The sequence below is a fragment of the Procambarus clarkii genome, chromosome 9 (genome assembly GCF_040958095.1).
Source record: "Procambarus clarkii isolate CNS0578487 chromosome 9, FALCON_Pclarkii_2.0, whole genome shotgun sequence".
Taxonomy (NCBI): Eukaryota; Metazoa; Arthropoda; class Malacostraca; order Decapoda; family Cambaridae; genus Procambarus; species Procambarus clarkii.
Genome location: NC_091158.1, coordinates 19,583,405 through 19,595,983, shown reverse-complemented (window position 1 = coordinate 19,595,983; position 12,579 = coordinate 19,583,405). Strand labels below are relative to the sequence as shown.

The 12,579-nt window shown below is 36.3% G+C and overlaps 1 protein-coding gene across 5 annotated transcripts; it reads left to right on the top strand.

Moving 5' to 3' along the window:
• Positions 1–3,661: 3,661 nt before the first annotated feature.
• LOC123766141 (protein THEM6) lies at positions 3,662–12,572 on the top strand. 5 transcript variants are annotated; one of them, XM_045755027.2, is made up of 4 exons: positions 3,662–3,704; positions 4,951–5,121; positions 6,197–6,411; positions 7,567–12,572. In XM_045755027.2, the coding sequence occupies exons 2-4, from the start codon at positions 4,983–4,985 to the stop codon at positions 7,798–7,800; spliced, it is 588 nt and encodes a 195-aa protein (XP_045610983.1). In that variant the 5' UTR covers positions 3,662–3,704; positions 4,951–4,982; the 3' UTR covers positions 7,801–12,572. The 5 variants fall into 5 exon arrangements, with proteins under 5 accessions (XP_045610983.1, XP_045610982.1, XP_069177344.1 ...); XM_045755026.2 differs by having other exon boundaries at positions 3,692–3,754; XM_069321243.1 differs by lacking the exon at positions 3,662–3,704 and adding an exon at positions 3,728–3,759.
• The last annotated feature ends 7 nt before the right edge of the window (positions 12,573–12,579 follow it).

Genomic DNA, 12,579 nt, shown 5'->3' with positions numbered 1-12,579 from the left:
GTCTTACGGGAAGAGAGGCTAGTTTCCACTGTAGGTCATCGAGAGAGAGGTTAAGGGCTTTTTCTAGCATTGATTTCAGTAACCGGTCATACTCATTTAGTTTTTGGCTACTGTAAGATGGTGAACACCTCAGAAAGTAGGTTAACCTGGGGAGGGACAGACATCTGGTGATGAGGTAGAGTGCATCATGAGCATCAATATCCTCAATCCTCCCATCCATCCTCTTAAGGTCGGCGATTTTCTTATCAAGGACCTCATCGATGGCTTTCAACCCCAGGGGAGCTCCTAGGAGTGTGCTGTCTTCAGGTTTAGTTTTATGGATATTTGGCATTAGACCCTCTATTCTCTCTACGATGCCCTGGTTGGAACATATTTCACATTTAGAAGGGTTCAGGGTGAGGCCTAAAACTGCACCTTGCTCCTGGATTTTTCTGATGTCCTCCAGGAGGGAGTGGGTTTCCAGGCTTGTGTGTCTTGGCATTTCCATACACATACCCAGGTTTGAATTCCCCAATAATCTTTGGCAGGTGGAGTCCGGATTTCTTGGCGTTCACAGTTTCGATCAATCTGTTTACCTTTGTTTTCAATTCGGCTGTAGTGTTCTTTGTTACCCTTTGGAATTTAGTTTGGTCAGAGAGTATGAGGTTCATTTTCCCCAGAAAATGAACCTCATTTGTTTCTCCCTGTGAAGATTATTAAACAACAGTGATTATAGGGGCGCGAAAGTTCAGCCTGGCCAGGGCCGCCAGCAGCCCTTGGGCCCGCCCCGGCAGCACCCAGTCTTTAATTTAGCACCTTTGTGGGACCTTTGTGGGACCTTGGTATAAGCATAACATGTATATATACACTGGCTGCCTGTCCCCCTACACAACGATTCATTATTACCTATTATTTTATCATTTAATTTAAATATTAAATAAAATAATTTATTTAATTATTATAGTAAGTACTTAATAATTTAATAATAAGTAATAAGTACATAAAATAATTAAAAAGTACAGGTTAGTCATAGGAGATTCCTAGATTAGAATTCACTACCAAATATCAATATATCCAAGTATTTTTAGTGTGAAATGCTGTTATTATATGCATAAATTGTTGTTTTAATAATATTACGCTTAACCACTTGGGCTGGACGGTAGAGCGACGGTCTCGTTTCCTACAGGTCCGCGTTCAATCCCCAACCGCCCAAGAGGTTGGGCACCATTCCTTTCCCCCGTTCCATCCCAAATCCTTATCCTGATCCCTTCCGAGTGCTATATAGTCGTAATGGCTTGGCGCTTTCACTTGATAGTTCCCCCACCCCTCTGAATAATATTACGAGAGCAGTATTTACGGGCTATTCATGCCCGTGCCACCTCTTGGGGGGCTTAATCTTCATCAATCGAGAGCAGTACGTCCTAACCAGACATTATATGTTGATATCCCTGAACAGTTGATAAATAAAAGTAATTGCGTAACTCCAGTTATCTAATACTTATCATAAATGGTATAAAACCTTATTATAAGCCAAGGGATTTGTAGATCAGTGTTTAAAGGAAATTCGGAAGTAATAAGAACACAGCTGATGCCATCTGTCGGCACAAGAGAACACTATCAACTGGCTGGTCAACAGTGGCCATAAGATACAGCTTACGCCATCTGTTGACATCAAATTACACTTATAACAAATTACCCCACAAAATACCACTAACGCCATCTAGTTTTTTTCCAACGCACTATAAATAGCCAAACAGCAACCCATAAGGCGGGTTGTTGTGCTCGGGTAGGAGGTTCCAAGCTCCGCCCACAGATGGTATGGGGTGCATAATAAATGGCATATCATTGGTAGAAACTCTTTGTTGACATTCACACAACAGCCAATCACAGGATTGGATCAGCTAAAGGCTCCATGCACTTAATAAATCATCTTTATTCAGCACACCATCCTTGCTTATGACATTCTGCTTCAACTTTATCTACCTAAAAAGTGAAATGTTAAGTATTTAAAAGTATTAATATAGTGATAATTAAATACTGCAGGATGTAACGGGTATTACAGAAACATGGGTTATAGGCTACCTAACTTGTGACGTCATCAGTGGGTGTTGCCTCACACAAATAATATCGGCGATATAATGCCTCCGCCCAGCTCTTATTGGTCTACATTATTCAGTTAGATGGAAATTTCTGTCTTGTATAAAACAGAAATTGTTGTTCTTTTGTACAACAACAACAAGGTTATTGAGCAAAAGGGCGTATTTCTTATTTTGCATTTTATTCATATATGCGTTGGCATTCCCGGCAACAGCCAATCACAGGAAGGTATTTGTTGGAAATTCTGCCTTCAACAACGTTGATTCCTAATGAACTCTAACAATAAATTCGTTTCTTAATTTAAAAAATAAAGAACTAAAAAGCGTATTTTATTGCTAACTTTTCGAGAAATAAATCCCAGCCTCATATTTGCGATCATGTAACTATCTTCGTTACTTAGCCTCAAAACCTTACATTTGTCTTACATATCCTCAACAGTAGATAAAAAAAAAGTAATTGCAGAATTCTAGTTACAAATAACAAATACAAATTTTTATTCAGGTAAAGTATATACATACAAGGTAAGATACAAAAGTTGATGGATTTATAGAGAGAACTAGTACATACAAAGCCTAAAACCACTATTACGCAAAGCGTTTCGGGCAGGAAAAACACTAAGACTAAAACTTAATACTAATTGAGATTAAAGTATAAATTGTGTTGAGAATATCTAATACCCGCACGGTATAAAACCTTATTATAAGCTACCAGACGTATAGATCAGTGTTTAAAGTAATAATAATACATTATTATTAATGTAATAATATTATTAAAATAATAATAATACAGCTGATGCAATCTGTCGGCAGATAGAACACTATCAACTGGCTGGTCAACAGTGGCCATAAGATACAGCTTACGCCATCTGTTGACATCAAATTACACTTATAACAAATTACCCTGTATTTATATTTACAAGTTTCTGTGCTTGGAAGAAAACTCTGCATTGAATTGGGACTAATTTATTAAATAATATTATTTAGTATTAGTTAATATTTACAATTATTATCAATTACAATTATTTATAGCTTAGTTACTTTCATGTAACTCGCAATCGTACATTCTTAACATTAATAGCCCAAATTAGCACATCTTGCTTTTAAATTAGCCCAAAAAGTAGCAAGTAGCGAAATTAAAAATTTGGGAGCGCGGGGCCCTCAAAAGTAGCCCAATTCGCTACTTGTAGCCCAATCTGGCACCACTGCAATGGGAAGAAAACCCGATCAAGACTTCTTCAGCTAACAGATGCCAGTGAACCTATAATAATATACCTTCTATCTTCTCAGCCATTATATTATTACCTGCTTGTACCGTGCTTTATAAAGCCGACAATTTCTAAATTAATACAAGTATGAAAGTTACAATTAGGAAAGGCAAGGAACTAATCTTCACGTCATTATGGAAGAGAAAAATAAAACAGGAAAGACATGATTACCACATACACATACTAGTCATGGTGGCAGGCTCCATACATTTTTAAATGTAGATACTGTACTTTTCATAAATAAACATATATTAAATGATTGATTGATAAACCCGGATTTTAAAAGAACGAATCCGGATAGTTCAATGGATAATCCGGATTGTCGTCTGCAGGAGGTTGCCGGTGTTGCATCATCGAGCAGCTGGTAAACAAACGGGGTTGAGAGGGAATATACCGGTTGTGGAGTTATATTGTGTAAGGTGGGTGGTGTGTGCCAGCACAGGCCACACCACCGTCACTGTACCGGTGTGGTGGGCGGCCCTGGCCGGTGGCCCACCTGAGGGAGCAGTAGTACCTGGTCTACTATATGTTGACTACCGATCGATTGAATACTGAATCATCCTCCCTCGTAGATATTTGTTTTTTTATAACTAGTTCAAACGCAAAATTTATGTTTCATATATATAAATTATTGGACAGTATTAAAACCAAAATATAATGCTATTAACTGTTCAAAGTTTCTATTTAGCAGATACATATATTATTTTATTTTATGATATATATATATATATATATATATATATATATATATATATATATATATATATATATATATATATATATATATATATATATATATATATATATATATATACGGAAAATCCACAGAGAAATATGAAATGAGGTGAACGTTTCAAAAGGTCTGATTAGGTTGTGTATCAGTCACACAAGTCAAACTTGCAGGCATTTAATGGAATGATATCCTGCTCCAACAAATAAACATTTATTTTGATTAGTATTAATCTTATAACAAAATATAACTTAAAACAAGAAAGAAGAGCAGACATGACTGTAGAAAGACTGTAACGGGACAGAACAAAGCAGCACAAGGACCTAGTTGGACATAATGTAGGATAGCTGGAATATGGCATTGGAACAAATTTATTACAGTATCTTGCTCTCTGTTGGAGGTAATGCACAGGTAAACTGGAAGAATTACTAAATAGATTCTAGTTAATATTAGATGTAATTAAAAAAAAGGAGGGACTCGTATATGTACTCGCCTAATTGTGCTCACAGGAGTTGAGCTTTGGCCCTGTTGGTGGAGAGTTGTTGCAAGTACAATACAGTACTGTACCGTACTGTACTGTATTTTCATTTTAAGTAAAATTCCACTTGTCTCACTATTTTATTTCTAAAAAAATATATATATATTTTTATATGAAAATACTGTAATATAAAACAAAATCTGATTCACTGATAACGATTTTGGAGTCTATAATTTTATCTTAATTTCATAAAAAGAATCTGTATTTTTATACCTATAATCCCATCCCTAAAGTGGTCACATTGCTCATCTCTGTTTTTTTTATTCTGATAGGTATAAGTATAGAACATGATAAATAAAAACATGTCTACTCATGTGTAAATGCTATTTTTCTGTTTTGCAGATAACAAAAAGGGTTTTATATTCCATCAGAAGATGGTAGAACTGAGCACAGTTGCTATTGGATTGTTCCTCTCTCTTGAAGTTGGATACTTTCTTAAAGCTGCCATATATGGCATCACCTCCAAGTTTTTCCTATCAAGAATTAATGCTTTGTCACCATCAACATTATATGGTAAATAATTTGTCCTCTTTAAATATGATATCTACTGTATAAATATAGTTCCTAATGCTTAATCATCATGTTGTTATGTGATGTTAATGAATACTTTCATAACAAATATTGATCTTACTATTTTTTCTGAATAAGAGTATGTACATTTGTTAATTTTCATATTATTAGAGTTTTCCCTAGTGAAGATCATTCCATAAATGGTACAACATTGATGCTCTTCATCGAGCATTCATCCAAGACTTCTGGACATGTTACCATTTCTTATGAAACAACCTGGGTTTAAGTTATTTCCCAGGGGTGTGATATTGTGGTGTGCATAATGTTTAAAAAATTATGTTTCAATCAGCTGCAGAAATCTGCAAGCACAATACAATATTCAAAGAATTACTCAAGATTCATTTTTGTTTTGTCAGTTCAATGATGATTTTTGTATGCAAGGCAGATAGTTGAGACAGTTAAAACTACCATCAAGACAGTAGTAAAATATTTTCTATGTTGATGAAGTTTAGATAAAACTAGGATTATAGGTATAAGATTTTAAAGACAGTGTTGTTGCAAGCAAAACTTGGAAGTTAGTTTAGATTTTTGGATGGCAATATGTTTAATAAGAAAGATGTTGATCATACAGGCACTTCTGATGTAATGATCAACAGATGCTAAGATCACATTTTAGATAACAATTAAGGATATACAGACCTACTGGTAGGGGCGGGGAGGAGTTGGATATACTAGTCTAATGTTAGTTTTGGTGACAACAAACACACAATATGGTAATTAATTATGTAAATGATATAATTTGGTTACATAAGTTGGTAAGTCAATATTGTGACTGGCTGAGCCATGGTGTGCTACTGATGAATGGTGGTAGTGGTAGAGATGGCAGCGTCTGGTTAGGTGGTTCCTCATACGTATATCTGAAGTGTTGTTGTTTAACTTGGTTTTATACATACAGTACTAGTTTAAGATGGCACATGAAAAGCTCCTAGGGAAATTAAAATAATTAAAGTACAGTACAATACTGAATCCTTAATTTATTTTAAATTAAACACTGACAAGTAATGACACTCATTTCCAGGCATATGCACAACCCGTGACATAGACTTCATGCTCAACCATATAAACAATGCACGATATCTCCGTGCCATGGACTTTGGCAGAGTAGACCATTGCCTCCGTGCTGGAATATACCAGGCCGTGGCAATGCAAAAGGCAAAATTGCTAGTTGCTGCCAGCACCATTAGGTACCGCAAGCCTGTGTACTTATTTATGCCTTACAGGCTTCATTCTCAGGTGAGTGAAAAAAAATTGTCGCAGTTATTATGACGATATTATTGGGTCACTTATGTTTTGTTATAAGCATAAACCTATGCTTGGTAAAGTGTTTTATTATTAGACATTATTGGCAGGGATTCCTTATGGCTATGCAATGTTTGTTTTGTGTTTATTTATTGAGGCTTCTTTTCAATGTGTTGAGAAGGCCTCAATGTATTGGCTTAGAACTTAAAATACTTAACTTTAAGCAAAAATGTATGGCGACTATAGAAATTGAACAATGTAGTTTCATAGCTGCTTCAGTACTGAGTATACTGTACATATATATTTTTAGTTCTCATGTGATAACTAGAGAAAAGGCTGGTTGTATTAATGTGTGATCATAAAAGTAAGGTTCCATTGGTTATTAGACTAGCAATATAACAACTGGGTTGTTTTCCCGAGAGATTTTTTTAAACTGGAAACGTTGAGTCCAAAGTTTAAACTAGCAGCAACGATAAAAAAAATCAATCAAGAATAGCTAACCAAATCACCAGTTTGCCAGTACATCACAACCCCCCCACATCATCCCAATAAAACCTCTGTCAGTACTAATCCACACCATCTTTACAACTCAATGCCTTCATCCACCTTACACATTACCCTCATCCCCCTTACTCATTATCCTCATTCCCCTTACTCATTACCGTCAACCCTCTTACTCATTACCCTCCAGTCACTGTACCTATTAGCCCACCACCAAATACTGTATCACTAGATCACCAAAGAAATCACTTCAAGCAGGTGAGCATCCTACTGCTAGTGTGGTAAATCATAGACATATTCCTGTATGGAGAAATGGATATGTACTTTTCTAATCCCATTCATATAAAAGATTTTCATATTGTAATGTTAAAGTCAGTATCAATAAATTAACTAGTTTGTTTTATTATTGCAAAATATGTGATGGATATAGTTACAATTACAATGAATTGTTTGTATGTAATCAAACTCAACGTGACATCCAACCCACATTTCTGAAAATAAAGAACTGACGATGTTTCAATTCATCCTTTGTCCAGGACAGACTGAAATGTCATCGGTTTCTCATTTTCAGATGTGTGAGTTGAATGTTAACTCTTCAGCCATGTTATTGTGACTCATCGTCTACACAATTGACTTGTTTTCTTTTAGCTTGTGTACTGGGATGACAGAAACCTGTACTACCGTCAGGACTTCGAGACCATACATGATAACTTTCTTCGAACAACTGCCTATGTTAAATTGGCAGTGGTAGGATCAAAGGCAGAAGAAATACTGCTTTCTGCTCTGCCAGAAGGTCTAGAACGACCCGAAGCCCCAGAGGATCTGCTTTCATGGATACAGTATAATCAGCAAAGTAGCCACTCTCTCAAAAAACATCAATAAATTCATATTTAGCAGAATTTATTGATTAACTATTTATGTCTATTTATATAGAAAGGTATTAACCTAGTTATACTCAATAATACAGAATTAGGTTAAAAGCTTTAGTGCACAATAATAGTATTACAGTAATAATTTAATTTTTATAGATAATGCTTTACCGTCTTTTACTTAAAGAATAAAACTATAGTTCATTTTCTGTATGTATCTATAAGGCAATTATGCTTTTGTCCAAATTCTTGTTTCATGCCATTTAGTTCCAAACAATAGTTTTTACTATTACACTCCAAAAATAAATATTATAAGGTCAGGAGGTGGGAATTTTGAGAATGGGGAAGGGATGAGAGAATTTATTTTATAGCCTATTAATTTATTAAAATATAGGGATATTTCATGCTGCGATTTGAAAATGGTATGCAAATATTTTAACAAAAGTGAAGAAATGTATGGTTGGTGGGAAAGTTTAGAAAAGTCTAAGTCAAAACCAGAAACTTTTCTGTGATTACCCCTTAATAACTACCGGTGCATTCAGCTCTGGTACCAGACCTCTGGACTTTCCTAGATCTATCAAACACCGGGAACAGAAAATTGTGTTCTTATTGAGGCAAGGGAAGTGAGGAGATCAGAGATCAACACAATAACAAAAAACTTCCCATAACATAGAGGCAAATCAAAATAAACCACAAATTTTGATTAGAAAAAGAAAGAACAGAAAGCGTAGGAAACCATAGTTTAGTGATGGTCACCCAGTGGTCCAAGAAGCCAACAACCTCGCTCACATGCCATATACCAGCAACCACAGAAACACCAGCTTCTGTGGTTACCTAATCTTCTGTTTTCTGGATAACTGGTGTAGCATTCCTAGGGAGGCTGTTGTCCCACTAAGGTCTGCTTTGTGTCTTGTTCCAAATTACACTTCCCAACTGTGTTTATGCTACCTCCCTTACATTATTAACTCTCTCCATCTTTGCTTTATGGCTCGTTTTCTTTACCATCAGCTCATTTGTTCAGTTTCTTTAACAGAATTACTGTACCTTCTTTGAAAGGTTCTGGTTTTCCCTCTCGAGTTGCCCCAGTGACTGAGTAGTACTGTACTTAGGACTTAGTCGTCTGGGCCAGACCTGTTGATGGGAGTGAAATAGGATTGCCGTTTGGCAACACGGCTTGCTTTGGTGCTTTCTGCATTCAGCCCAGAATCTATTGGGTCATGATTTAGGATTCCTTTGTTATATAAACTCATTACCATTATACATATTTCCTTGACAATTGTTATTATGGTTGGTGGGAAAAACTTAGATTTACTAGATCTGGCATCACTTTCACTGCATTTGGCATGTCCAGCTGTTCTTTAATTGTCTACAAAGCCAATTCTCATTGCACTTGAAGGTTGTTTGTCATTCCTCTTTTGGTTGTCATAATATACAGTATTCCCAAACTAATTCTATATTACATGATATAAACATATTTAAAATAAACACCAGATATGGCAACCTTCATATGCTGAATTACAGAAACCAGTTTAGTGTTTTAAAACTCTGACAGTCTTTCCTGTTGCCTTATATCACTCCCAATTTATTTTTTGGTCTCCTTTAGGCTCTAGGTTTTTGGTAGTCTGCATGGGTGTTGTCCCATGTTCTTTCCTAGATGAGCACAGCAGGTTCAGTTGCTGGTGCTCAGGAGGCCTGCACAAGAAGCATGTGTGTGTTTATCCGTGATACCAGAGCGCAATGCGCTGGAGGGCTGCCAAGAAAAGGTAATTTCATTACTTACAATTTAGCTTAATTATGTATTTATTTTTTCCAAACTGGTGTGCCAAGGTGAATTAACTATTTCAGTCACAATGTGATTTTGTATTTATTGATATATTTATTTATTAAAAATAGATGCTAATACAAGAGACAAAGTTGCAGGAGGGGCAGGACCTCCATAAATCATTTTATTCTTATTGATTAAAAACCCTTGTCATTTATTGCTGCATGCAACATAGCAACTGTGTTCTAAATGGTTGGTTCATAATAAGTTACAACACTGATTACCATTTCATACAAATAAGTGTGTTGCTTTGATTCAAGTTGTAGATACACTTGCTAGCTGCTGTGTGCCAATGTCCCTCCCACTTGTGTGGTGCTGGTTGTGCCTGATGTGATTGCGTGCTTGTGAGTGATACTGAGGATCAGCATGACATCAGGCAGAGCTATATATAAGATATACCATATATCTTTGGTATATGATTTTATGTATCGGTCGACTTTTATCACTTGTATTTTGTTATCATCATTTTCATGCATTTTTGATGATTTACATAATTATAATAATGTATTTTTATATAGTTTATATATATATATATATATATACACACATACATATTTGGTTTATGTACAAATGTGAATGAATAGATATATGTGTATACAGTATATATTTATAGTTAGTACAGTATTTATAACAATAAGCACATAAAATCAAAGCAACCAATATGTATATATATTTAGTATTTGGCAGCACATGGATTCTTCCCAAGCACATTAAAAAGGGATGATGATGATGATGATAATGCTAATGTACAATAATATTGCAGACTCGCCAGATGGTGTGCAACTTGCAGATATGCAGGTCTGTACATGGTTCATGGTACAGTAGTTTTTGGCATATGTGTCATTCTTTTCCAAATTGCTTTTCCAACACTTTGAAAACGTGAACATTGAGAAAAGACCAAGAAGATAAATATATAATAATTAAAGAGCTAAATATTGCTTACAAATATTATTAATTTCAATATAATTATTTCTGTTTCCATTTATTGTGTTTTAAATCTGTGTGGTGTTTGTAAACAAATGTCAATACCAATGGTAGAAAGAACAAAATAAGACTTTGCATGTTTAATAATGCAAGACCTTGCATGTGGGACCTTACCTTGAGGTTACCTTGAGGTGCTTCCGGGGCTCAGCGTCCCCGCGGCCCGGTCGTCGACCAGGCCTCCTGGTTGCTGGACTGATCAACCAGGCTGTTAGACGCGGCTGCTCGCAGCCTGACGTATGAGTCACAGCCTGGTTGATCAGGTATCCTTTGGAGATAATCCACATCATAATTACCAAATTAACAACATTACCTTACAGCAGATTAATGAATAAAAAGGACCATGAAGTTAGAATCCATCATTCACTGAAAGTTGCACAAGTGGGAGCTGCAGTAAAAAAGCTAACAAAATCCTATAAATAATCAAGCGAACATTTGACTTCAAAGAAAAGAAGGTAGTTATTCAACTGTATAAATCTTTGGTGCTTCCCCACTTGGATTGTTGTATCCAAGCTTAGAGACCTCATTGTTCATAGAGAAAGACATAGCTGCTTTGGAGAAAGTTCAATACCGGGCAACAAAAGTCATTCCAGATCTAAGTCGACTCTTGTACCAAGAAAGGTTGAGGGGTCACAGAGCTAATAACACTGCACACCAGACATGACAGGGCTGATGTTATCGAAACTTAAAATACTAAACAATTTGGAGGATATTGATCCAGACAACTTCAAAGGGTCAGATGTAACAAAGAGCAATGGTTTCAAACTCAACAAGCCACAATGCAGGACAGAAAACAGGAGATGCTTTTTTCTCCCATAGGGTTATAAACCCATGGAACGCCTATCTGCAGAAGCCATTAATATCAAAACTGCTGAATTTTAAAATCCAGCTGATAAAAATTAAGACAAATGGGAAGACCTTTGACAAGCTGCCGGCTTCCTGTCCTTGTCGAGGCCACTAAAGAAATAGTGGCCCTGAAGTAAATAGTGCCATAGCCATGTAGCAACATATAGGGCAACCAAATATTAATATAATATCACCTTGAATACTGTTCCTCATTTGCAAGATTCTCTCTCAGTTCACATTGGCAATGTCTCTTTTGTTGCTCCTACTTTGCCCCCCCCCCCCATGAAGGGGTCCTTCTTGTGAAATTTTGCAAAACCCTGTCCCACATGGTGAAGGCTTAATAACACTCATCCTACATTGTTGTTTTTCACAACCACACCTATATGTGCTGCCTTTTCCAGGGGACAAGCATCTTCATGGCAGAACTTTATGAAATTTTGGGTGCTAATATCGTCATCTGCTTTCATCTGCTTTCTCTGACTCAATGTTCCATTGTGATTGACTCTTGCAGTACCCTCATGGCTCTTGGGAGGACTTTAACCCTTTCATCCTGAGGTGGACGACATTCATTACTTCCCAGCCATATTGGCGTTACCTTGAATGAACTTGCAGATGCCTCCATCAAGGAGGCCATTTCGTCCTTGCACTATTTTGTAGAAAGGGATTCTTTATTCCGATTTCTACCTGGTCATTCATTCTGCAATCTATGGCTGTTAACAGGGTCATTTGGTGGGCATTAAACTAAATGCTCTTAAAAGTGACCTTTCCCCTTGGCCTTACTTTTACTAGTTTAATAGATGATAGGAAATGACTTTGGCTAGAATGCTTAACAGTTACTTTACACCTGTATAACTCGTGGTCACCTAATGGAACAACATCCTGCTCTCTTTAGTCCAAACTGTATTGTCCCATTTACAGTCATGTACCTCCTGATAGAATGCCCTAATTTTAGGGATGACTTATGTCATGCTTTCCTACTCTTCCTAGAAATTATTTGTCCCTCGTTAGAATCCTTGATAAATCCGATGCCTTTGAAATTGTTCACCTTCCTTCTGTTGTTGTATAGGAATCTTGGGTGATACTATATTTTGTGCCTCTTGCACATCTAGTATATTTTGAATACCTAACAGCAAAGATGGTGCA